The 24,997-nt window shown below is 47.5% G+C and overlaps 1 protein-coding gene across 1 annotated transcript in view; it reads left to right on the top strand.

Annotated features, from left to right (window-relative positions):
• MYBBP1A (MYB binding protein 1a) overlaps window positions 1-24,640 on the top strand; it is a 49,367-nt gene extending 24,727 nt beyond the window's left edge. The window contains exons 20-27 of the mRNA XM_028707688.2: window positions 190-324; window positions 1,234-1,354; window positions 2,468-2,599; window positions 3,357-3,425; window positions 9,937-10,050; window positions 16,996-17,097; window positions 21,655-21,779; window positions 23,471-24,640. Of these exons, the coding sequence (XP_028563521.2) occupies window positions 190-324; window positions 1,234-1,354; window positions 2,468-2,599; window positions 3,357-3,425; window positions 9,937-10,050; window positions 16,996-17,097; window positions 21,655-21,779; window positions 23,471-23,867 (1,195 nt within the window). The 3' untranslated portion in view covers window positions 23,868-24,640. The remainder of the gene's footprint in view (window positions 1-189; window positions 325-1,233; window positions 1,355-2,467; window positions 2,600-3,356; window positions 3,426-9,936; window positions 10,051-16,995; window positions 17,098-21,654; window positions 21,780-23,470) is intronic.
• Window positions 24,641-24,997: the final 357 nt, after the last annotated feature.

Raw genomic sequence — 24,997 nt, 5'->3', positions numbered from 1 at the left:
CTCACTTCTCACAATGAGGGAACCGCCAGAAGGCCCTCGGCGCTGGATCTCAGTGTCCGGGCTGAACGATGGGGGTGGAGACGCTCCTTCAGGTATACAAATTATGAATAAAACAAGAACGGAATCATACCGGTAGGGTTTCTTTGGTTTACTGACTGCGTCCTGCCTGAATGTTCCCTTGGCTTTCAGGAACCACCTATGTCGATCCAAGCAGTACTGCAAAAACGTGGCCCCCATCCGGGAAGAACTGCACGTCCAGCTGGAGAGTCTGGTGAAAAGAGCTTGCAAGCAGAGCGACTCCTCTGTTGCCCTTTACTGCTTCAGGTGGGTCGTTTGGGCAGGTGTGTGGGTTTAAGACACACACTTTATCTTCTCATTTAAAGCTGCAGTTGAAAGGGGTCGGATTTTCAAAGAAAAACAAAACTCGTTTTTCTAAGTTTAAAAGACTTAAAGCAGGTTCCTAGTTCTCACGGTTTTGGAGGAGCAGGGACCGAGCAACGGGAGCTCACCCTGTCGCGGGGACATATAATATTCATTCCTTACAAATCCAACCATTCGGTCTTCTATAAACCAGTATTATTTCAATCCTCAAATCCCAATATTGCCAGTTCATTTTCACTCAAAAAGCCCGTAAGAAGTTTCCAGTCTACAAATCGTTACATACAACAAGCACCAACGTTGGAATGAATGTTCGTTTATATTTTTCTTTGATTACTTACGTTAGATAGTTTTTAAAACCAATAAAGCATTTAACGGGGGGGGGGGGGGAGTTTCCAATCCTTAACAGATGTCAGTAACGATTTTTCTCTTAATTAAACATGTTAACTTTGCCATCTCAGCCAGATCCAATAATTTTACCCGTCATTCGTCTATAGTGGGCAGGGCTTTCCATCTTTGTTCAGTCTCGACACTGTAGTCGTATATCGGAGTAATCTGTAGTCCTTTTCTAACTGTGTGCCCTTAGTCCTAAGAGAAAGGAAGACGTGTGTATTATACAGGGTGCAGAAACCCCAACTCCTTGCCACTAGAAACCTATCCCTACCCCCTGCCTGGCATTTCTCACCCACAAGCCTATCCTCGCAGCCGTAATAAGGTCTAGAAACTTGCTTTTGAAAATGGAAAGGTGAGGTTCATGGAGGTTCTGAACCTAAAAGATATTTCTGAGCTGGTGCAGCATGGCATGATATATACGGTTCTCCCTGACCCTTCTCTTGCGTATCGCTCTGCTTTTAGTGGGTCCCTGTACCTCTTCCGGGTATTGAAGGGGAACACGGCTGCTGAAGCTGCTCCGCAGGTCGCTCAGCCAAAAAAGAAGCTGAAGAGCAGTGAAGGAAGCGGTGCTCCAACCGCTCAGGTGAGGAGGTCCTGCATTTCTGTATCTGTGTCAGTAAACTGCAGCCTGCGTTCTGCTAGCATGGGGGCAGTCCTGGCTGCCATAGCAAATCCCACCCTCTGCCTTAAAGGTAAAGGGACCCCTGACCATTAGGTCCAGTCGTGACCGACTCTGGGGTTGCGGCGCTCATCTCGCTTTATTGGCCGAGGGAGCCGGCGTACAGCTTCCGGGTCATGTGGCCAGCATGACTAAGCCGCTTCTGGTGAACCAGAGCAGCGCACGGAAACACTGTTTACCTTCCCACTGGAGTGGTACCTATTTATCTACTTGCACTTTGACGTGCTTTCGAACTGCTAGGTTGGCAGGAGCAGGGACCGAGCAACGGGAGCTCACCCCGTCGTGGGGATTCGAACCGCCGACCTTCTGATCAGCAAATCCTAGGCTCTGTGGTTTAACCCACAGAGCCACCCGCGTCCCTTAGCCTCCTCCAATCAGAGGCTGGCGCAGGACTCTTCCTGAAAAACTTACCCTCATATATAGCAGTGGCAGATTTGTTCTATGCTCTTTGTGTCACCAGAGATGTGGCATCCACAGATTACAGTGGTACCTCGGTTTTCGAACGTCTCCGTTGACGAACATTTCAGTTTTCGTACTCGCCTCAGTAGTTGAACATGCTGCACGGCTTCCGTATTGAGTTTTCTGTATTGAGGCTTCCATACTGAGTTTTCAGTTTTCGAACGTTTTGGAACTCGAATGGTCTTCCAGAATGGATTACGTTCAAAAACCGAGGTAAAAAGGTAAAGGGACCCCTGTATTATTATTATTATTATTATTATTATTATTAGTAGTAGTAGTAGTAGTAGTAGTAGTATACCACCCTATACCCGAAGGTCTCAGGATGGTTCACAAGATAAAATCCCAAGACAAAAACACAAAATACAGAATCAGAGCAAAAACAACCCAGGAACACACACACCCTCTGACAGATTTTCAAAGGGCATTGGATGTCAATCAGCCAAAGGCCTGGTTAAAGAGGAACATGGGGAGAGCATTCCACAAGCTGGGAGCCACCTCAGAAAAGGCCCCACTCTTGTATTGCCAAACACTTACTCCTTTTATGCCTTTTTCTCCTAGTCCCTTGCTGTCGGCAGCCTGGACCTGGACCGAGTGTCCGCTGTGTACAAGGAAGCGTTGAACCTGTTTTTGACAAAGCGCAAGAGCCCGCTGACAGGGCCCATGTTTCTCGACCTCTTTGAACGCCACCCGGTAGGTAGCGGAAGAGCCCGGTCTCGCGTCCTTTCCACACCACGTGGGCACACAAAATGCACATTGGTTGTCGATCGGTTTCACGGGATCCGAGTGACGTCCCAGGAACGGAAGGGTTGTTCTGGTGTCAAAGCCTTCACAGGGTAGCTAGTCTTCTGTACCTCAGAATTTATGACACATCTCTCTGACCAGGGAGAATTCACACCATGAATTTAAATTACAGCGGTACCTCGCAAGACGAATGCCTCGCAAGACGAAAAACACGCAAGACGAAAGAGTTTTCCGTTTTTTGAGTCGTTCCGCAAGACGAATTTCCCTATGGGCTTGCTTCGCAAGACAAAACGTCTTGCGAGTTCTTGCGAGTTTGTTTCCTTTTTCTTAAAGCTGCTAAGCCGTTAATAGCCGCTAAGCTGTTAATAGCCGCTTAGCCGCTAAGCTGCTAATAGCCGTGCTTCGCAAGACGAAAAAACCGCAAGACGAAGAGACTCGCGGAACGGATTAATTTCGTCTTTCGAGGCACCACTGTACCACTTTCAACTGCCATGGCTACTGCCCTCCCCCAAAGAATTCTGGGAACTGTAGTTTAAGGGTTCTGAAGGTTGTTAGGGGAGCTTGATTTCCCTTTGCCGGCCAGATTTGGAGACCTGGCAGGCCTGTGGGCTAGAAATCCTGCTCCTTGCTTGTCCTAAAACACCACTTGCGATCCTGGTGATGCGAGGCTCCACTAACACCCACATCTCTTCTTTTTCCCTTGGAGATCATGTGCAACCAACTGATTGACACCATTGTCAAGTCGATCACAGAAGGCGCCCGACAGCACCAGCAGGTAAGTGCAAAGGCAGCCAAACTGAGCGGGGTCTGGGGTGGAATTTACCTTTTGTGTTTGTGTATATCAGTGCAAATGATGCGATGCCAATGACTTCTTATGTACATTTAAGAGATTTTTTAAACCAATCACAGCTCCCTCTTTCCACAAATTCTCCCTCTCCTTCCTAGGTTTAACAGCAGCTTAGTGTTAACATCTTACAGCTATGCTAATTGCAATTAATGTTCACCAAGGTCCCCGAGTTTTAAGCAAGAAATAGGGGTGTGTGGTACATTTACTCCTGACCCTGACATATTTCTTCCTTTCCTGTTGGCAGTGTCAGGATTTGGCTTATCTTGTAAAATGGCCGACGCTGCGATTTGTAATAAATAGCTTTGAATACATACTAGGTGGGAAAGCAAGTCTTGATGGGACTACTAATGGTTTGCCTCAGACGTCTGGCTCTCGCAGAGGGAGGTTTTGCCCGTTCCAATAGTTATAATTACTTGTGAGGCAGAAATGTGTCTAGAATATGAAGTGGTGCGAGGAAATTGCCTTGGTGTTTCCCTCTCGGTTTTCTTCCCTTTTCTGTTTTTTCCTGTGGGTCATTGAGCTTCCTACCATTGTCAGCCTGACATTGTTCATATGCATCGAACTCTTACCTCCCAAATTCCAGACTGAAACATGCACAGAAATGAGGCTGAATTTCCCTCGTCTCGCACACACAAGCGCACACACTCTAATGCGGTTCTGATCTTATTGCTGTGACAATTTCCCCCCTCAGGGAAGTTGACCTTCAAAATGGCTTCCTCAAGTTGTTTATCCCTGAATGAAGGGGATTTCTGATTGTGTGTGTGTGTGTGAGAGAGAGAGAACTCCCTCATTTATTTCCTTTTTCTCCTGGATGAAATTTAATTTATCTCTGTATGACTTATCTACCTATGAGAATCCCCTGAGTTTAAAGCAAGATAATGGCTTTAAACTCAGCCAAAGTCTCTGCATAGCTCCATCCTTATTTCAGACATTGTGATGTATCGGTGTATCACGATGTTTAGCTGGTGACATACCACAATGTTGAAAACTAGATGTAGCCCAGCTCTAATATGAACGTAATAAAATAAATTAAAATAAAACAAATAAGATGGAACAGAGTCTGTCTGATTATTTTTTTAAAGAGGTGATTTATGTTCTAGGCTGCTTCTGCAGCCTTGAGACTTCGATTTGCCAGGATAAAAAAAGCAACCCCCCCCCCAAAACCCCCAGCAACTAAAAACTACACTCCAGCACATGGCGTCTTATGACTAACGTACAGCATGGCATTAAAAGAGGGGGGAAAGACGCCTCGCGTGAGTGCTCACTTCTGCCCACACCGGCAGCGAAGTGATGACTCAGTTGCACGAACGCATTTGGAGTTGAATGCCTTCACCATAGATGTTTTTCAGCAGGTGGTAAAGGGAGAATTAATCAAGGAACATTTTGCATAAAGAATGAGAGGCAATAAAGTGGCTTTTCTTTTCAAAGAAAAAAATAATAATCCTGCTCTGGTTAGTGTTGCCTACTCTGTCTTTCTGAACTGCAATTAGCGCTTTCAGTGATGATTAGAGCTTATTTTGTCGATTGCCCTTTTATCCCACTCTTTTGGCCAGAGAGCTCAAGCCAGTGTGTGCGCTGTCTTGCCCCTCCCTGTTAATGGTCACAACAACCTTGCGAGGAGGTTTTGGCAGAGAGAGAGAGAGCGAGCGCGAGCGCTAGAAGTGGCCAGTCCACTTTGGCAGCCCCCTAGGTGAAGGGGTGGGGAGAGAAGGGGGTGTCAGAAAGAAGAGGGGAAAGGGGCACTCTTCCCGCTTGTGACTTAGCCCACTGCCAGCATGTGGCCTCCAGCAGATCACACCAGAAGGAATGTGGCCCTCGGCAGAGAAAAAGAGTTCCCCATCTTCACCCTGGTCCATGAGGTCCTCCCCCCTCCCTCACATCCCTTTAAATAGAGCTTGTATTAAACCTGAAACCTAAAGTGTGGCCTTACCTGTCCTCCATCCAGTCAGCGATTCCTAATTTGGCATTTTCCTCCTTTGCATAGGAGAATCTTCTCTCTCACTGTTTTTAAGGAAGTGGCCCTTTTTAGACGAGATGGGCAAAGAGGAAAAAGCTTCAGGCCTTCAAAATGGAGAGGACCCTGGCCCCAGGCCAGGCAAGCACTTAAGTGGTTTTAATTTTAGGCCAGCCAATCGATCTTAATTCTGCCTGTATTATCACGCACCTCCCAGGGGCCAAAGCTGTTGCATCGGTCCCCCCCCCCCTTTCCTCAGACATCACGTTTGTCTCCGTCTCTCCTGATTTCAGTTCTTTTATTCAGAAACAAGAGCCTTTGTGGCACTCTGAAAACCAAACAGATACATAAGGTTTTGTAGACTAGGTAGAGTCCAGGAAGCATTTGGCTGTGATTGACATGATGATGATGATTTATTCTTTCTGCCCCACCCCTCTGGCTGGGATTTCCAGCAAAATATAAAAAATAATAAAATGTCAGACGTTAAAAACTTCTCTGAACAGAGTTGCCTTCAGATGTCTGTTAGAAGTTGTGTAATTCTTTATCTTCCTGACATCTGATGGGAGGTTGTTCCACAGGGAGGGTGCCACCACCGAGAAGGCCCTCTGCCTGGTTCCCTGTCACTTTACTTCTCTCAGTGAGAGAACCGCCAGAAGACCCTCGGAAGTGGACCTCAGTGTCCGGACTGAATGATGGAGAGGTATAAACGTTCATTCACATACAATGAGCTCAGGCCATTTAGGAGCGTTCGGAGTCGGACAGAGTCCCTAAGGTACTCTGGGCCCAAGTTCTTTTCTCACATTGCAATTTTTGCGTAGCACACAAACAAATGAAGCCTGGCTTCAATACAGTTCAGAGGGGAGGAATCCTCTCACCAGTCCAGATGGCACGCAGCTGGCTCCCATGACCTTACTCCAGAGGAGGCTAGCAGAAGCAAAACAGAGTTGTCCAGGAGGGCAGTTGTTGTCAGTCTCTTCCCCAGCTGTTAGTACAGGTCTTATTTTACTGATGTGTGCAAGTTCTAGTAGTGTTATTTCATGGTTAACTTGATGGCTACCAACTTGAGCTGCTTTAGAAGGGAATCAAACCAATTCAGGGAGGATAAGGCTGTCCGGGGCCACAAGTCAGTGGCAGCATGTCTCCCGATACCCAGAGGAGCATCGATGGGAAAGGCTGCTGCTGCTGCTGCTTGTGGACTTCCTGGGGGCACCTGATTGGCCACTGTGGGGCGGAAGGGGAGGGGGAGATGCTGAGCAGATTAAGGTCTGTTGCAGCAGAATTATTTAAGCCCAGCTTGCACCTCCTTAGGTTGCTCAGGCGATGCCCTTCTAAGGTCTGCTTTGGCCTCCTTATCTTCATTGCCACAGGTTGGAAGGGATAATGAGAGCTCCCCGCCTGGAGCAAAGCAGATGAATTGCTCACCGGAGCGTAGCTAACCTGTCTCTCAACAGCCGACTCTCTCCGTGGAAACGGACCGGGGCAGTCCGCAAGGACTTGTAGGGTTGAGTAATTTCCCTAATGCGCTCGAATTATATTTGCCGTTTGATGCGTAGAGAGCAGAGGCTTTTTTTAAAAAAAAAAAAAAAGATTGGAGACTGACAAGAATCCACACCAGCCTTTTCTTCCTCTTCCTTTTTTGCAAAGTCCACCAGGCGTAGCCTGAGGGGAGTCTGTTGCCTCAGTTGCAAGGTCACAGGTAGGTTGCAACTTTGAGGTGCCAGTGAGGGACTTTGCTAAGACATCTCTCCTTTCACCAAAGCGTTCGACTAGCAGGTGGAGCAGGAACTTCTGTCGCATATTGACATTTCATCTCCTCGGAATCCCACTTTAGCAAATTCCGGTGTCAAATGTTTACTAGGTAAAGGGACCCCTGACCATTAGGTCCAGTCATGACCGACTCTGGGGTTGCGGCGCTCATCTCGCTTTATTGGCCGAGGGAGCCGGCATACAGCTTCCGGGTCATGTGGCCAACATAACTAAGCCGCTTCTGGCGAACCAGAGCAGTGCACGGAAACGCTGTTTACCTTCCCGCCAGAGTGGTACCTATTTATCTACTTGCACTTTGACATACTTTCGAACTGCTAGGTTGGCAGAAGCAGGGACTGAGCAACGGGAGCTCACCCCGTCGCGAGGATTCGAACCGCCGACCTTCTGATTGGCAAGTCCTAGGCTCTGTGGTTTAGACCACAGCGCCACCCGCGTCCTGTTTACTAAGTAGTTTTTCAAAATTGTAAATATTCACTGGAATCGTTGGTCGAACACCCGTTATTAGTATCTGGCATCCAGCGAAGCCCAAAAGCTTAAAAGAACAAAGAGGCGGCATTTCAAAGACTAACACATTTCTTAAGACTGTAAAGTTGATGTTATCAGGTGCAAGATAAAAGCTTCGGTGCGCACCATACATTGTAAGCACTTTTGCGCCGCTTTAGCAGTCATGGATCCCCCCCTCTTCCCCGCACCCAAGAATCTTAGGAACTGCGGGTGCTGAGAGTTGTTAGGGCACCGCTCCCAGCGCTACAGTTCTCAGCACCCTTAAACTACAGCTCCCAATATTGTTTGGGGCCATTTCCTTTTAGAGAAAGCACTGTAAAATTTTTCTCCTGCTCTGGAGGGTAGGACTCGAACCAGTGGCTTCGAGTTATAAGAAGTACTTTGACTAAACATGAGGAAAAAAACTTTCTGATAGTAAGAGCTGTTTGACAGTGGAACAGGGTCCCTCGGGAGGTGGTGGACTCTCCTTCCTTGCAGGTTTTTAAGCAGAGATTGGAGGGCCATCTGTCGTGGATGCTTTAGCTGAGATTCCTGCATTGCAGGGGGTTGGAATAGATCAGGCATGTTCAACTTTCAAGAGACTGTGATCTTCTCCCACTATAAAAAGACTGGCAGTGATCTACCAAAGTTGTTGAGCTTTGGGGGGGGGGCAGGGCGGGATCTTGCGGTCGACAGTGCACCCACCCCGATCAACCAGTAGATGGCAATCAACCTGTTGGACATCCTTGGACTAGATGACCCTTGGGGTCCATTCCAACTCAACAATTCTCCCAGTCTTCTCCTCCTCCCTCTGACCCCTCATCATCATCCCACAACCAATCCTTGGGCTCTCACCACTTCTCTGCAGCCAGCAAGTCCATGACAGTAGGCATCAGCTCTGCCCCACTCTGGGAGCAACGCCCCCCTCCCCCCAGATCCAAACTCAGGAGCTCTTTGGGGCATAAGGGTTGGCCAACTTCCCCCTCTTTATTTTTGGCCCGTCTCAGAATCTGGCTGTGTTCCCTTAGGTCAGCAGGTTGTAACTGGCTTCTGTCTTGGCCACCGATATACGATTCAAAATAAAGCCGCAGCTCCTGCCCGGAAGTTGCACAGCGACAGGTCTGGTCCTGGCACAAACTGGTATATCACAGCGTTCATCAAGCTGGTGCCCTCCAGGTGGCTTTGAGTTGAAGCTCCCATCACCGTTGACCACAGCTGGAGCTGATGGGGATTGTAACAATATATATTTTTTTAATCTGGAGGGCACAAAGTTCACAGAGCTGGGCTTTATTATCTGGAAAGTGATGGAGTTTTTGCCACTAGCTGATGAAATAAAAATGGAAGCGCTTCCCAATTCTTCCTAATCTTCTTTCTCCTGCTGGCTTAATTTCCTCAATGGTTCAAAGATAGGAAGAAGCAAAAGACCTTTAAGTGTCTCTGTGTTGAATGGCTCTGGCTGTGGCCTTTAGGAACCCAACCGAATGAACCAACCTTTCTGTGTCTGATGTGCTTCCGAGATGCAGGTTGTTAAAGGCTAGGTTATCTGCGTGTGCAAGGATCAGGGCTCAGAGACAATCAGTACTTGTGCAAACATCCACGGGGTTTGAGGTTTCTTTTGCCTGGGAGTTTCCAGCTGTTTTTACACACTGCACATCAACAAGCCTGTTGGCTTCCCAGTGTGCATTTAGAAGGGCACTGTGCCCTCAGGGGGGTAGGGTGTCAGGGGATGAGCCTGAACAGCAAAGACTTGGGGTGTGTTGTGGTGGGGTGGGAGGTAGAATCCCCTGAAGTCTTAAAAGCAGCTGCAAAATGGGATTTTGATCAAGTGTCTTCCTCTGGGAGGATGCGTAGGTCTCCTTCTCCCTTCTATCACCTCCTTGCGCCTCAAAACTACTACAGTGGTACCTTGGTTTAAGAACAGCTTCGTTTATGAACAACTTGGATTAAGAATGCTGCAAACCCAGAAGGAGGTGTTTTGGTTTGTGAACTTTGCCTTGGAAGCAGAACATGTTCTGCTTCCTGTTGAGTGTAAATTGAGTCCCCCACTGCTATAGGAAAGCACATCTTGGTTTAAGAACGCTTTGGATTAAGAATGACTTCCAGAATGGATTAAGTTCATAAGCCAAGGTACCACTGTATTAGACACAGGCTTAGGGGTGTGTTGGGGAGATCGCTTCCCATATTGTACCAGTTTCCATTAGTTCACCTGCTTTTCCACCCCTTTCTTTTTTTCAGGCCCAGGCATGCATGCTTCTTCAGAAAGCTCTGCAGACCCGGGATTTCAAGCTCTCGTTGTCCGAAAACGAGTGGGAGGAGCTGATCAGGGAGAGCACCAATCAGATAAAAGAGGTGAGATGTTCTAGCCTGATACTAAAACCAGTGTTTGGTTCCCCCCCCCCCCCAGATAAATCTCATACCTCTACTCTACTGCTATCTTGAGAGTATGATCTGGTCCGTAGACAGGAGAACTGCACTCATATGCTTCTGAGGAATAGGTTGTGTTCATGCAGAAGTTTATTCTGTTTCCCTAACTGTTAATTTGCACATTTTATTTGAGCTTCCTCGTGATGTAAACACCACTTCTGGAACCATAGTGGAAGTTTTAGCACCCATTTTCGTATCAGTTGCCTTCAGAAAAAAAAAACATTAACAAAGAAAATTGCAGGAGTAAAGTGACGGAATTTCAGGTGGTTCAGGGAACTGCCATCGGCTCAGGGGCGAGAGGGGAAAAGCCGGATGGATTACAGAGAGTCTCCAAAGATCGTGGGAAGCAGCACCTCCTCAGCGGAGGAGAGTAACCACGCCTCCAGTGGAGAGGAGCTTCAAGGCTCGGAGGAGGAGAGGCGGTGCCAGGACACCTTGCCTGGGCAAAGCGGGGAGGAGAGAGGTCCTCCGTTACCTACGCCCTCCCCGCGCAGTAGGCTTCCACGCTGAGAGGGGAGGCGCAGATTGGGCGTCAAGAAACTACTCTGCTGGGGAAGGTTTAAGGACCGCTCACTCACAGATTCTGCCAGTGAATGAGCCAGCCACAGGAGAGTGGCGCTCTGCACAGAGAAAGTTTATTTTGGCCTCAAAAGCAAGGCTTCACAGCCGAGCAGGGAGGCCTTTGCCTACTTGCTCTCGAGCAACCCCTTGGTACCATAACAACCGGCATATGGGTCTTTCCTGCTTTTGCCATGGGGGAATTTGGGAACAGAGGCACACATGTGCGGGAAGTGGAGGGGGGCGAGTAGCAGTGTTGTCCAATAATGTTTGCTGTTGTACCCACTCCTGGCATGAATGAAATTTAGCACAACGTAGCAGTGTGTCCGTGAAAAAGGCCACAGTTCTATAATGCAAACGGTGAAAGGAACATTAGAGAACAGGACAGAATACAGTTGGCCAAAGTCCTTACCCAAACTATTCCTTTAGATATTTAGCAGGTCGTGCTGGCAAGGGCTGGTGGGAGTTGTTGGCAAAAACATCTGGAGGTGAATGTATACGATACTTTGAAAGGGAGAAGGGCCATTACTTTCTTCCACTGCAGTATTTAAATCCGTTTTGCAACCCAGCATGGTCAGATAGAATTAGGCTTGCTCGCTAAGATGGCAAAATGGACATGTTTAATCAGAGAAAAGTCATTGTTAACATTTGCTAAAGATTGGAAGCCTCTCACAGACTTTTTGCGTCAGAAAGAAATAATGACATCTGGATTTGAGGGTTGAAGATGATGTTTGTTTATAGAAAGTGGTTTTGTGGGGTGTTATAGTAGATTGGACTATAATACTGTTTTTATATAGAAGACAGATGAAGAATCAGAAGTTCTTTACTTTCAGAATTTTACGTTTCTATCTTTCTCTTTTAACCCATTTTCTATTCTTTTTTTTCTCCCCCCCCCCTCTATTCTTCCTCCCCTTCTTTATCTATATAAAAAGTCTTGGTTTGGTTAAAAAACGGGAAAATATATCAAGTTTTGTATTTTTCTCTGTCAGCCTCAGTAACATTTATTTTGAAAAGAGAGAATTGGGCTTGCTTAAGACCCACTCCATCTTACAAGGTAAAGAGAGACATTTCCTTGCCCTTTTTGCCCACCCCTCCTCCTCTTCCCTTTTCATCTAGCCTGAAGAAGCGTTGTGGAAAACTCAAAAGTGACATTTCAACTAGCTGTAACACAGATATTACCTCCCTGCTATTCCTAGATATTCTCTCTCTCTCTCTCTCTCTCTCTCTCTCTCTCTCTCTCTGTGTGTGTGTGTGTGTGTGTAATGGACCCAACACTGCCACCTGCATTTCTCATATATAAATCTCAGGAAACAGACACCTGGAGCCGTTTTTCCCTTTGACAGGTGCTTCTGCTAAATCGTTCGCTGGGGCCCAGTTTGCTGCAGCCTTTCGCTTCCCGCTGTGCCCTCCTTTTCACCCCGGCTTGTAATTTAATAGGGCAGCACAGTGTCTAGTCCACCTGCTGCAGGTGAAGCAAGACAGATGATTGCAGGAGTTAACAGGTTGGGGAGCAGTCCTTTTTCAGCGTGTTGTGTAACAGGAAGCCAAAGGAAAGGGAGTCTGGGGGAGGAGAAAGAGGCTATTAGGGGGGAATATGTGACAGTCGCCTAAAATAGCATCCTAACTAGCTGCAGGCCTCTGCATCTCTGTGTTCACTTACATAATAAGAACTTCCTGACCTTATTTGTATCCATACTGGTTGGGATGCCATTTGCGGGGTCAGCCGTGCTTCAGGTTCTCCGCTATGCCTGAGCAATCACAGGCAACTTGTCTTCTGTGCCTTCGTTCCAAAATTGATTCCAGAAAATATATTATTTATTTATTCATTCAATTTATTCAATTTATATACAGCCCTTTTACGGCGCATCGATAGTAAAAAAAAATGATGATAAAATAATCATAAAAACCATCAACTCCCCAGCTTTAATATGGGTTTATTATTATTATTTTAAAGCTATTTGTATCCTGCCGTTCTCCCAAGTTGGGATTCAAGGTGGCTCGCAATGTTTTTTTAAAACATTAAAAACACAAAGTCGCAAAAACAAAACTATTTAAAAGCAATAGTTTGAATACAGTGAAACCCATTTAGGACCAGCCATTAAAGTACAGTTTGCCCTGATGGCAGCCCAGCGATCAGCATCGCCTGCACCTGAGTTTCCATTGGCCTTCCTGAAGAGGAGGAAGGTCTTAGCCTCCTGGAGGAAGAAGAACAAGGAGGGAGCCAGTCTAGTCTCTCTTGGGAGGGAATCTCACAATATGGGGGCTGCCACAGAAAAGGCTCTGTCTCTCGTCACCACCAACTGCACCCCTGATGTTGATGGGACCGAGAGAAGGTGCTCACCAGAGGATCTTAGCACCCTAAGGCTTCATCCCTGTCTGAGTAGACCCATTGAAATTCATGGGCATGGCAGGTTAATTTCAGTGGGGCACTCTGGTTGGTAAGGAGGAACATTTTAAAATAGGTCCAGAGGGGTTAAATTCTTTTGGTCTACTTCTGCGATCTAGGATCTAGCTAACATGTCCCATCGGTGCAAGGATGTATGTTTCCACACTGGAACTTTCCCCACCCTCCCCTGCCATGTGTGCAGCCCACCAGAACCCCCAAGAAACTGCAGATATGAAGAACTGGTTGAAAACAGGGCCCAGCGTTTGCCCCTTCCAGTTTTGAATGCTTGAGTTGTGTTTTGTAAAATTTTTGTTTTGGCAGGCATCAGGTAGGACACCACAATACGTCTTGTAGGCAACTGGAGAGCTTTTCCTTCCACCCCTGAATCAGATACTGTGTTTTGATAATAAGTGTATGTTCTGTTGTGAGCTGCTTTGGGCACAGTTTGCTCCGGAAAGATGATACACGAGCTAACCCGTGTTCTCGTCTCAAATGCTGGCTATTCAATATACGCGGAGCTCAGGTTCTGATTTGTTCGTGGTGCTTTGTCCTTGCTTAAATCCGCAGGATCGCTTCGGGGGCCTGTCCGTTTCAATCCATCACTGTTATTAAAAACAAAAGCCAATAATGAGCGACATATTTTGATGGCTTGTGGGGGCTGAACCTGGTGACAAAAACAGATGTGTGTGTGTGTGTGTGTGTGTGTGTTGAGAGAGAGAGAGAGCGCAGCAGCAGCAGCAGCATCAGTTAAGCTTGGATAATATAAAAAATACACTTCATGTGTACACAAATGGAGGAGCTCTTGCATCAACCCTAGCTTTTGCCAATCTGTATCTGGGATCCTCATAGTGGAAATATTTATTTTAATGTTGATGTTTGCGGCAAGGTTTTCTTTTGGCACAAAGGCAGCAAACAGAGGTGGAGGGCAGGGGTCCTCTACCTTAGAAATACAGTGGTACCTCGGTTTACGAACTTAATCCGTTCCGGAAGTCCGTTCTAAAACCAAAGCATTCTTAAACCAAGGCGTGCTTTCCCATAGCATCAGGGGACTCAATTTACAAATGGAACACACTCAACAGGAAGCTGAACATGTTCTGCTTCCAAGGCATGGTTCACAAACCAAAACACCTACTTCTGGGTTTGCAGCGTTCTTAATCCAAGTTGTTCATAAACTAAGCTGTTCTTAAACCAAGGTACCGCTGTATATCACTCAGCTGATGAGCTAGCCTGCTGGACTCGTAGATTCACCTCTGCATTCCAGCAGACGGAGGGAATCCCGTAAGCTGTTTGCTAAGGATGGTCCTGGGCACCCGGCCTTGCACGGCGAGAGGAGGGAAGGCATTACCATGGCAACGCAAGGGCGTGCCAAGAGGCTCTAGGCCGGGTTGTTGTAGGGATTGAATGAGGAGGGGGAGAACCACATACGTGGGCAGAGTTGTTCCGCCTGGCCTTTGGCTTGGAGTCAATTTGATCCCCTCTTTCTTTTTTCCTTTCTCCTCCTGTGATGAGGCTGCATTTTAATGTTTTAATGTTGTATTTTAATCTTGTTTTTAAGTTGTATTCATTCAACTAGTTTTTATTATTGGTTGTTAGCCGCCCTGAGTCCGGCCTTGGCTGGGGAGGGCAGGATATTAATAATAATAATAATAATAATAATAATAATAATAATAATAATAATAATTAATAAACAACCACCTGGAGCTCCTTGGAGAAAAGGGCAGGATATAAATGCAACAAATAAGTAAAATAAATAACTAGGCAGAAGCATAGCTGGGCAGGGGAATCCCCAAACCCGGTGGCCCCATGGAATCTCTGCACCAGAGTAAATTCTGGCCTAGCTCTTGCCCTGATTTGCTGGTGGCTCCTCGCAGAGCAGACTGAAGATCAGTGCTGTGCATATTGAGGCCTGCTCTGTCTGTAGGCAGCAGGATCTGGAGACAAAGGGAGCCTCACTTGCCGAACTCGAGAACAATCCTGCTATTTAAACTGCGTGTCAGACCAGCCGGAGATGATACGGGTTGGGTCCTTGGCTCAGGGAGGAGCCCGGGAGTTGCGGCGGCGTAGCTTTCTTAAATAAAAGAATAGCAATAATCCTCATCTTTGTTTCTGGCTCTTTCCCCTCCTTCTCTGGGAAACAGCTTATCTGCATTGCTCGCCAGAATGGCGAAACATAGCAACATTTTTTACTGGAATCATGGACTCCTAGAATGGTAGCATTGGAAGGGTGACCCCCACGGGTCAAACCCCTGCCAGGCAAGAATCGCGGCTAAAGGATCCCTAACAGGATCCATCAAACCTCTGCTTAAAAACTCCTGTGAAAGGAACAGATGATAATTCGGTTGGTGGAGCACCTGCTTTTGCACAGGCATCTCTAGCCGAATGAATTGGGGAGCAGTTGATGGGGAAGATTGCAGGGAGCCACTGTCCGGCAGAGGGACACGGGTGGCTCTGTGGGTTAAACCACAGAGCCTAGGACTTGCTGATCAGAAGGTCGGCGGTTCGAATCCCCGTGACGGGGTGAGCTCTCGTTGCTCGGTCCCTGCTCCTGCCAACCTAGCAGTTCGAAAGCACGTCAAAGTGCAAGTAGATAAATAGGTACCGCTCCAGCGGGAAGGTAAACGGCTTTTCTGTGCGCTGCTCTGGTTCGCCAGAAGCGGCTTAGTCATGCTGGCCACATGACCCGGAAGCTGTACGCTGGCTCCCTCGGCCAATAAAGCGAGATGAGTGCCGCAACCCCAGAGTCGGTCACGACTGGACCTAATGGTCAGGGGTCCCCTTTACCTTTACCTTTACAGAGTGGACAGGACTAGGCTAGATCAGGCCAATACAAGACCAGCCCACCCACAACACAGCAGGGGCAATGAATGCCTCTGCAGCCAATAATAATAATAATAATAATAATAATAATAATAATAATAATAATAATAATAATAATATATCCCACCCTCCCCAGCCGAAGCTGGGCTCAGAGCGGCTAACAACAATAAAAGTAACACAGTATTCTAAAATCAATTCATTCTAAAATCAATTCAAAATCAGATTAATGGCTCTACTCCTCTCCCTGCTCTCTGTCTCATTCTGAGGAGGGGAAGTGGGGTCCTTCCTTAGAGCAAGGCATTCTGGGAGGAGGGGACCAGGAAGAGAACTCGTGACCCGCTGCTGTGGAACTTCAAAGTTCTGTGTTGTGTGTCGCATACCGGGCCTGACCAAGCGTCACGTTGAACCTCTGCAAAGTTTGGCACTTGCCAGTCCCCGATTCCCACATTTATGGGGCTGCACCACTGTCCCTGACCCCAAGTTCTCACAGCAAAAACCTAAATGTATGTGGAGACCTATGGGACCCTGATGATTTTGTGGAGTTGATACTCTCACGAAAAGCTGAGGCGCCTAAGGAATAGGCCCATTGAAATGAATGGGACCCAAGCTGGTCAGGCCCATTATTTCTAATGGGTTTTCTCTGAGGAGGACTAGCACTGGAGACAATCCCTAGGCCAAGAGTGGGGTACCTTTGGCCTGTCAGATGTTGCTGAACTGCAACTCCCATCAGGCCTAACAAGCGTGGCTAGTGGTCAGGCACAATGGGAGTTATAGTTGGGGGGGGGGCTGGTTTATTTCCCTTTCATTCTATTAATAAAACCAATAACAGCAGACCAAGTTTCACAAAACATAATTCCTTCCGTTGCTTTTGTTCCCGAAGTTCACTAGTTTTTCTGCCCATGTAACTTTCCATACTTTCTTACACCATGATTCTAACGAGAGATTTTTAATGTTCTGGAGTGATAGTCTTCTGATCCTGTGCCTTATTATCTCTTTTTGTAGCAATACTGAGGAAACTGCAATAAATAACGTCAATGTCTTGAGGTCCCTCTTCATGGATATGATTTTCGTGGTAACTGATTTCATTTTCTTCCTTCCTTTTCTCTCAGACTTTAAAGACAGTGAGTGAAATCAAGGTCAAGGTGGACCAGGAGAAGATCATCAAATGTCTGGAGCTACTGAACTACCTCATAAAAACTGTGACTCAGCAGGTAGATTTTGCTCTTCCAGCCTGGTTTTATCTTTTATCTGTGACACTGGAGTCTCTTAGCTCACATAAATTGATCATATGGACCTTTCCGCTTTGGATTAAGATTGCTGTTCCACTAGGTCTTTGTAGTTGAGAATAGGTGTTTCTTGGTGTGAGTTAAGGCTGGATGGAAATTAAGTCTTACTGTACATTGGGGATGATGATGATGATGATGATGATGATGATGGTGATAATAATAATAATAATAATTTTATTCTTTATACACCACCCATCTGACTGGGTTGCCCTAGCCACTCTGGGTAGCTTCCAGAATATAACAGAACACAGCGAAACACTTGACATTAAAAACTTTCCAATACAGGGCTGCTTTCAGATGTCTTCAGAAAGTTGTATAGTTGTTCATCTTGTGTAGTTGTGTAGTTGTTGACATCTGAGGGGAGGGTGTTCCACAGGGTGGGTGCCACTACTGAGAAGGCCCTCTCCCTGGTTCCCTGTAACCTCACTTCTCGCAGTAAGGGAACCAGCAGAAGACCTTCGGAGGAGATCTTCAGGGTGGAGACACTCCTTCAGGTATACTGGGCCGAAGCTGTTTAGGGCTTTAAAGGTCAGCATCAACACTTTGAGTTGTGCTCAGAAACGTACTGGGAGCCAACGTGGATCCTTTAGGACTGGTGGTATATGGTCCTGGCGGCTGCTCCATGTTCTGCCAGCCTTGACTTCTGGTTCCTTGTCCTGTGTCTTTATCTCCTGGACCACCAGCGCTTTGTATCAACCACAAACCAAGCGGACTCAGGTCTGAGCTTCAAGGGCTCCACCTGGGATTGCCATCAGCGCTGCCTCCTGATTCAGTCAGCAGATCCCAGAGCCAATCCCTATTCCACCCTATCCCAGGTTCCGAACTTCCTCCTCCCTGAGGAGCATCTTAGCCCATCAGAGAAGATCTTGCTACCTTCTCTCATCCTGCGTACTGCCCTGGACGTGGCTTGTGCTGGGGGCTATGTTTACCTGTCTGTGTTCCCTCTGATGGCTGCTTCTGAAACCCAGCCCCCATCCACGTGTGTACCTCATTCTTGGTGTCGGGCTCTCATACCCCCCCCCCCCTTTGGACCCTGCAAATCTTGACTGCTTAGCTGCCTGTCCCCAGATGGTCCCCAGTAGAGAGTGAATGAGTTGTTGCTGAGCGACTGATTCAGCGGATGGGTGAATGAATGAAATCAAGCAATGAATGAATCATTCGTATTTTATCCCCCTTGCAGCGAACATGATGGGGAAGGGAGCAGTGGCATGAAGGAGAACAATGAGGCATTCTGCATATGCAAACATTATTCTGGCCTTGCAGGAGAGCAAGAGCAACTTCATGCCAGCCCCAGTTCATAGGTTGATTCCTCCCCCTTCTTCTTTAACTGTTATTATGCAAGGTGATCCTTCGCCTTCTTTTCGGCATATTTATTTATTGGTGGATTGTTTAGAATTGTAGGCCTAGAAGAGACCCCAAGGCATAGCTGTCAACCGTCCCTTATTTGGCGGGAAACTCCCTTATCCCAGTGCCGTGTCCCACTGCTGTCCCTTATTGATGATGTCCCTTAAATTTCCCAGGTTTCAAAGGACGCAGCTCCTCTCCCTCCCTCCCTGCCGGCCAGGGAGGAGGGAGGCTCCAACTGTGTTGCTTGGCTTCACGGCCTGCCCCCCTCCGGCCTCCTCTCACCAGCCTCGGCCCCCGGGAGCCCCTCCCCGCTGGGACTGGCGGGAGCCTCGGGCCCTTCCTCCTCGTGGCCACCGAACTGAGCTTCTCTGCCTGGGGCCTCCCCTCTGCCTGGCGCCGCTGCTCCCGCTAGGTCATACTGCGGCTGTGCCGCCGAAGGACCCGGATGAGATGGGCAGCCTGACATGGCCTATGAATTGCTGAGGAGCCTTGAGAGGAGAGCAAGGGCAACCATAGAGAAAGCAGTTCAGAGAGAGGAGGAGGAGGTGGAGGCGCGGGCAGGTGTTCCAAGGGCTAACCATAGAGGGGGAAAGCGGAGGAAGGACCGCAAGCGCTTCTCTAATAGATTTGTAGTGGTAGACTAGCATAGATGGTCTGATCTGCGGGTTTACTTCGGGCGCTATTTACCCCCCCCCCCTTCCTCCCTGATGGAACTGAGAGCTGCAGATGGAGCATGAGAGAAAAGATACAGAACTGCAGCAGCACCTTCGCAGCTTGGACTTCATTTTGCGTGAAAAGTGGTTTCATCAGCTGGTGTCTTGAGCAGCAACCTCTGGAAACGAAGGGCTAAATACCGGTGCTTCTCTCAAAAATTATCTGGTCCCTTTTAACTTCGTATTTCAGCTGGTTGACTAAAATCCCTTATTTTGGCTGCTGGTCCCTTATTTTCAAATCTGTAAGTTGACAGCTATGCCCCAGGGGTCATCTAGTCCAACCTACTGCAATGCAGGAACCATAACTAAAAGGGCTTGTAAGACCTTAGGGATCCTTAGAAGTTTGTTTTTTGGGAGGGAGCTAGATTGTCAGTGGAAAAAATCATTTGCGGCTTTTTCGACAGCTGTGTGGGTGAGACAAGGACAGGACCCTTGTGGGAGAGAGAGGTTGACAGCTCAAACAGACAGGAAGGAGCCAACCCAGGTTTCCCTTCTGGGTCTCCAGCTTCCCCTGAGCTTCCTTCTCCCGGGTCTCTTCCCTCCTCCCTCCCAATGATAGCATCCTTCTCGCCCCACTTAGACACTTTCTGTGAAATCACCGGCAATCTGTAGCCAGTGGCAGCAGGCAGGGAATCATGAGCACAGCCTTGACAATGACAGAGGCACCTCAGCAGCGATTTGCTCACATATTATCCATTTCTCAGCACAGGCTTCGTGTGTAATGATCCCAAGCAGGTGGGTGGGGGGTGAAGGGCAGGAATGCACCATAAAACTCAGGTATAAGATATCCCATTTTATCTATTTTGGAAGAAGACCAGACTCTACAGGTAGATGTGTTTAGAAAGAATTTTATTTATCAGTATAAGCTGGCCGGCCTTGAGCGCTGCAGTTCTCTTCGCTGTTTTTGTGGGTGGTCTTGAGAAAACTTGGCCCGGCTTCAGACATCCCTGGAAGGAGGGGGGGGGGGAAGGGCAGTGAGTGGGATGGCTGGAATTTAGCAGCATCACTTAGAGCACCTCCAGTGGCATCTGCCCAGCAACTTCATCCGCTAACTTCAGCCTGCCAGTTTCCACAGCTTTCGCCTGTTCACAAATATCTGCCAGTTTCCTTTTTCGCACATTGAGTTGCGCACCACTTGCCTCGACCGCATTTGAAGCCTCCTATTCTCACACACACAAACATGCAGCAGCCAACATCCACGAAGAACACCAGCAGGGACGTTTCTTCGTCATTCGCTCTCCATTCATTCCCATTCATGCCCTGTCTTCAAGTCCACAAATATCCGCCAGCTTCTGTTGACTGGTGTCGGAAAGTGAGCTTCAACCGGCCTTCTGTCAACAGACCTTTTATCTGGAACTCCTGTCTCTCTCTCTCTCTCTTTTTCTTTTAATATAATTTTTTTTAAATTAATTTTCAACAAACATACTTTCACATCTTATACCATTTTTTTTACTTCCATCAATCACATCTGAAAATTTTCCAATCTGTTCGCTTAATATACATTTCTTACTTCCACTATTACATTTAAATCTCATAACTAATATCTCTATTCTTTCTATACTTTGCAATGTTTCATATATTTTCCTTACAAAACTTCTTGTAATCCTACTAGCGTAATTTGTTGATTACAGTTGCTCTTCAAATAATTTGTATATTTCTTCAAATCTTCTGTGAATCTCTGGTCCCACAGGTTTCGAATCCTTCCTGTCATTTTATCTAATTCTGCGTAGTCCATTAATTTTGTCTGCCATTCTTCTTTCGTTGGAATAGAACTCCTGTCTCTCATTCCATAACAGCCGCTGCCTCTGTTGTCTTTTGCGCATCCATTAAAATTCTTTTTTCTCTTAAGTGGAGACATTTAAGTGGAGGTTTCCATCCTGGTTTGTCTGCTTTGAAAAAAAGCAAATAATAAAATTAAATTAAATTAAAAAAGCACAAAAAAAGCAAATACAGTAGAACCTCTACTTATGACCGCCTCTACTTGGGCCCGATCCAAGTTGCAGCAAACCCGGAAGTAAATACTGGGTTTGCCATGATTCGCGCACGCGCAGAAGCGGCTGCCGCCATCTGCACATGCACAGAAGTGCGCTGCTGCCGAATGCGCCAGCGACCCGGATCAACTTACGGATGGATGGACCTCTGGAACTGATTACATCCATAAGTAGAGGTTCCACTGTACGTATATGAAACTGTTTTTATATGTTTGCTCTGAGATACGTATCTGAAATTGAAATTAATTAACATGGCGACATATGGCTGCTCCTTCATTTCGGGAGACCCAAGAGCTCCATTGCGGGGTCGGGACCGCATCTTGCCAATTTGTGAGCGTGTAAAGATACCGATTTGCAGTTTGCGTGACTTATTTGAGGTGCAGTGTTTGGGGGACGCCAACCAATCTGGCTTTGTGTTCTTTCCCCTTCAGAAGCTGAACGTGGATCTGGCAGGGCTGCGCCATGTGCTGCAGGCGCTGAGTCAGCACGAGGGCTTCGGGAGGTCCACACGACTCGACAATATCTACTGGAACGTCATGAAGCTCCTGGGCGTCACGTAGGTGCTTTGTTTTGGGGCGAAACCTGGCCGGATGCGAATCGCATTGTTGGCCCTTGCGTTTATTCATTACTTTCATTAAAATAAAAGCTCATGAGAGGTCCCCAGCAGGAGAGCCTCTGTGGTGTAGTGGACAGACTACGGGCATGGGAGACCCGGGGTCAAATCCTCACTCGGCCAGGAACAACCTCCCTCCCAGGGTGGTTGGAAGGATGAAATGAGTAGAGGGAAGACCATGTCTGCCTGCTTGAGGTCCTCAGAGGAAAGGTGGGATATAAATATAATGCCACTGAAATGTGGCCTGCTGGTAGAACATTGTTCTGCATGCAGAAGGTCCCAGGTTCCATCCTTGGCCTCTCTAGGTGGGGCTGGGAAGGACCCCTCCCTGATTCCCTGGAGAGCTGCTGCCAGTCAGTGTAGACAGCACTAAGCTAGATGGACCAGTGGTCTGATTCTGTCTGAGGCAGCTGCCTAGGCTCCTAACAACAGCAACCTGGATTGGAACAGCACAGGGATGTCTTCAACTCCTTTCCCCTTGCCGTATTCCCAACTTTCCCCCCTACTCGCCTGCAGTTGCAGTTCCATAAATGAAGAAGATGCATCTGAGGGCCGCTCAGGTTTTGTTCGGCTCTCTGCATTAAGACGGCTTCATAATCTTTGGACTGTTAAATATGATGCCCGGTGCACTTGGGCAGCGCAGAGGGCAACGTGAGTAGGATGCAGCAGGGCAGTCATGCACCCTGTTAGCCTGCCCCCCCCCCCCGAAAAATGTGCCCAAGCTCCACGCCACCCTCCTGGCCCTATCCAGGTGTTTAGAAAGTTGATGCAAGTTTTAATTTGCTTTTAGTCTATTGTTATTTTAACGTTTTGAAATGCCATATTACTGTATTGTTGCTGGTTTTTCTTAGTGATAATTTTATTGCTTTGTTATTATTATTATTGTAGGGACCCGGGTGGCGCTGTGGGTAAAAGCCTCAGCACCTAGGGCTTGCCGATCGGAAGGTTGGCGGTTCAAATCCCCATGGCGGGGTGTGGTCCCGCTGCTCGGTCCCAGCGCCTGCCAACCTAGCAGTTCGAAAGCACCCCCGGGTGCAAGTAGATAAATAGGGACTGCTTTATAGCGGGAAGGTAAACGGCATTTCCGTGTGCGGCTCTGGCTCGCCAGATGCAGCTTTGTCACGCTGGACACATGACCCGGAAGTGTCTCCGGACAGCGCTGGCCCCCGGCCTCTTGAGTGAGATGGGCGCACAACCCCAGAGTCTGGCAAGACTGGCCCATACGGGCAGGGGTACCTTTACCTTTATTATTATTATTATTATTATTATTATTATTATTTATTATATTTTACAATCAAGCAGTGTATAAATAAATAAATGAAACATCCAGCGGGGACCCAGTTTTGGGAAGCCTGGAATAGATGAGCTTTTCTTATTTATACAGGGTGATTCTTTTAAAAGAGGCCCTGTGGAACACGTGTACTCTGTATCCACGGGGGCTCTTTTAAAGGACTCACCCTGTATAAATATCATAATAACAGGGCTGGAGGGAGCCACCGCTCTTCACCCGCCATAAAGCCGCATCATAGCTATACACACCACCCCTTTTGCTGTCTTGCGATTTATCCAGCCCGCCCGTTTCTCTGTCCCGTGTCTTTTCAAAGCAACTTGAACCATCTTCTCTTGATTTCCAGGCGACCGGTCAAGGAGAAAGCCCCGGTCCAGCCGAAGAACCCAGCCGCAGCCGAGGCGCCGAAGCGGAAGAAAAAGGGCTTCCTCCCTGCCACCAAGATACGCAAGAACCGCAAGAAGGTGCCGCCAAGCCAGTCCCAGGAGAACGGTGCCGAGAACGGCGTCAAAGAGGCCGCCACGACTGTTGCAGACAACGCCGCCCCTGCGGGAAAGAAGAGGAAAAGGAAGAGGAAGAACCGAGGGGAAGGCGGCGGCCAGAGCCAAGTGTCCCTGGAGGGTCCTCCAGCCAAAAAGCCGGCGCAGCCGCAAGGGCGCGGCAAAAAGGCTGATGCGCAGCAGGGCAGTTTAAAGAAGAAGAAGAAGAAGAAGGGAAAGAAAGGGAAGATGGCAGAGGACTGATTTGGGAAGGGAACTGGAAGGGGGAAAGTGCTGGTTTTATAAATGCTCGGAGGAGTCTTTGCCAACCTGGTGTCCTCCAGATATTTTGGACTACAACTCCCATCAGCCCCAGCCAGCATGTTGTAGTCCAAAATGCCTGGAGGGCACCACGTTGGCCAAGGCTGGAAAAAAAAACCTTTTGCACTTTTTGTTTGGTTTAAACCAAGGTTTCCCAGACTTGGGTCCTCTGCTGTGGTTGGACTACAACTCCCATCATCCCTAGGTAGCAGTACCAGTGGTCAGGGATAATGGGAATTGTAGTCCCAGAAAACAGCCAGAGACCCAAGTTTGGGAAACCCTGGTTAAATAATCCACTGAATGCAAATGTGTGATAAGCATCCCTTTTATGTATATAAAAAAATCAGCTTGCAGAGTTTTAACTATACTACTATAATGTTATTATAGTAGACTGTTACTGGTAGTATATTACTACTGATTGGAAGTTCAGTACTCTGCTCCAGAGTTACTAGCCTTGAAACAAATAAATAAAAGGTTTTGTGTCCCTTGGTTAACGTGCTCAGAAAGCCCAAAGGAAGCCAGATCACAGATAATATAACACATTTTGGGATTAAATGGAAGCAGCCTCTTTTAGATGTCGCTGTCTGAACTCCTTGGAACATTCAGATTTATGATCCTCTCCAGTCCGCTGTCCTGACCTCTTTAATAACAGAAGGCTGCAAGTTACTCCGCTGTTGGATGTGTAATCCTTCATAAAAATTACATGTTTTAAAAGAGTTAGCAGTGGTGAAGTCTCTGTTAGAGCTGGAACAGGTTTTTCTCTGCATGTCTTTATTTGATAGAGACGGGTGGGGGGAATCGATGCCCCCCTTTGCAAAAGATTTAACAGTCAATATAATAAAGGATTGTCCTAGAGCTGGAAGGGAGGTCCAGCGTCTTCCAGTCCAGCCCTCTACCAGTCAGTGCAGGAAATCTGTTTCAGAGGTCCAACCTCCTCTTCAACACCTTCTGAGATGCTCCTTCGGACTTCTTGGACCATCAGGAGTCCTTCCTCTCGTAATTTGAACCCTCTGGTGTGGCTTATGCCTTCTGGGACAACAGAAAATGATGTTGCTGAAGTTTATTCGGTGGGG

The sequence above is a fragment of the Podarcis muralis genome, chromosome 15, assembly GCF_964188315.1.
Source record: "Podarcis muralis chromosome 15, rPodMur119.hap1.1, whole genome shotgun sequence".
In the NCBI taxonomy this organism is placed as follows: Eukaryota; Metazoa; Chordata; class Lepidosauria; order Squamata; family Lacertidae; genus Podarcis; species Podarcis muralis.
This window is presented reverse-complemented; position numbering and strand designations above follow the sequence as displayed.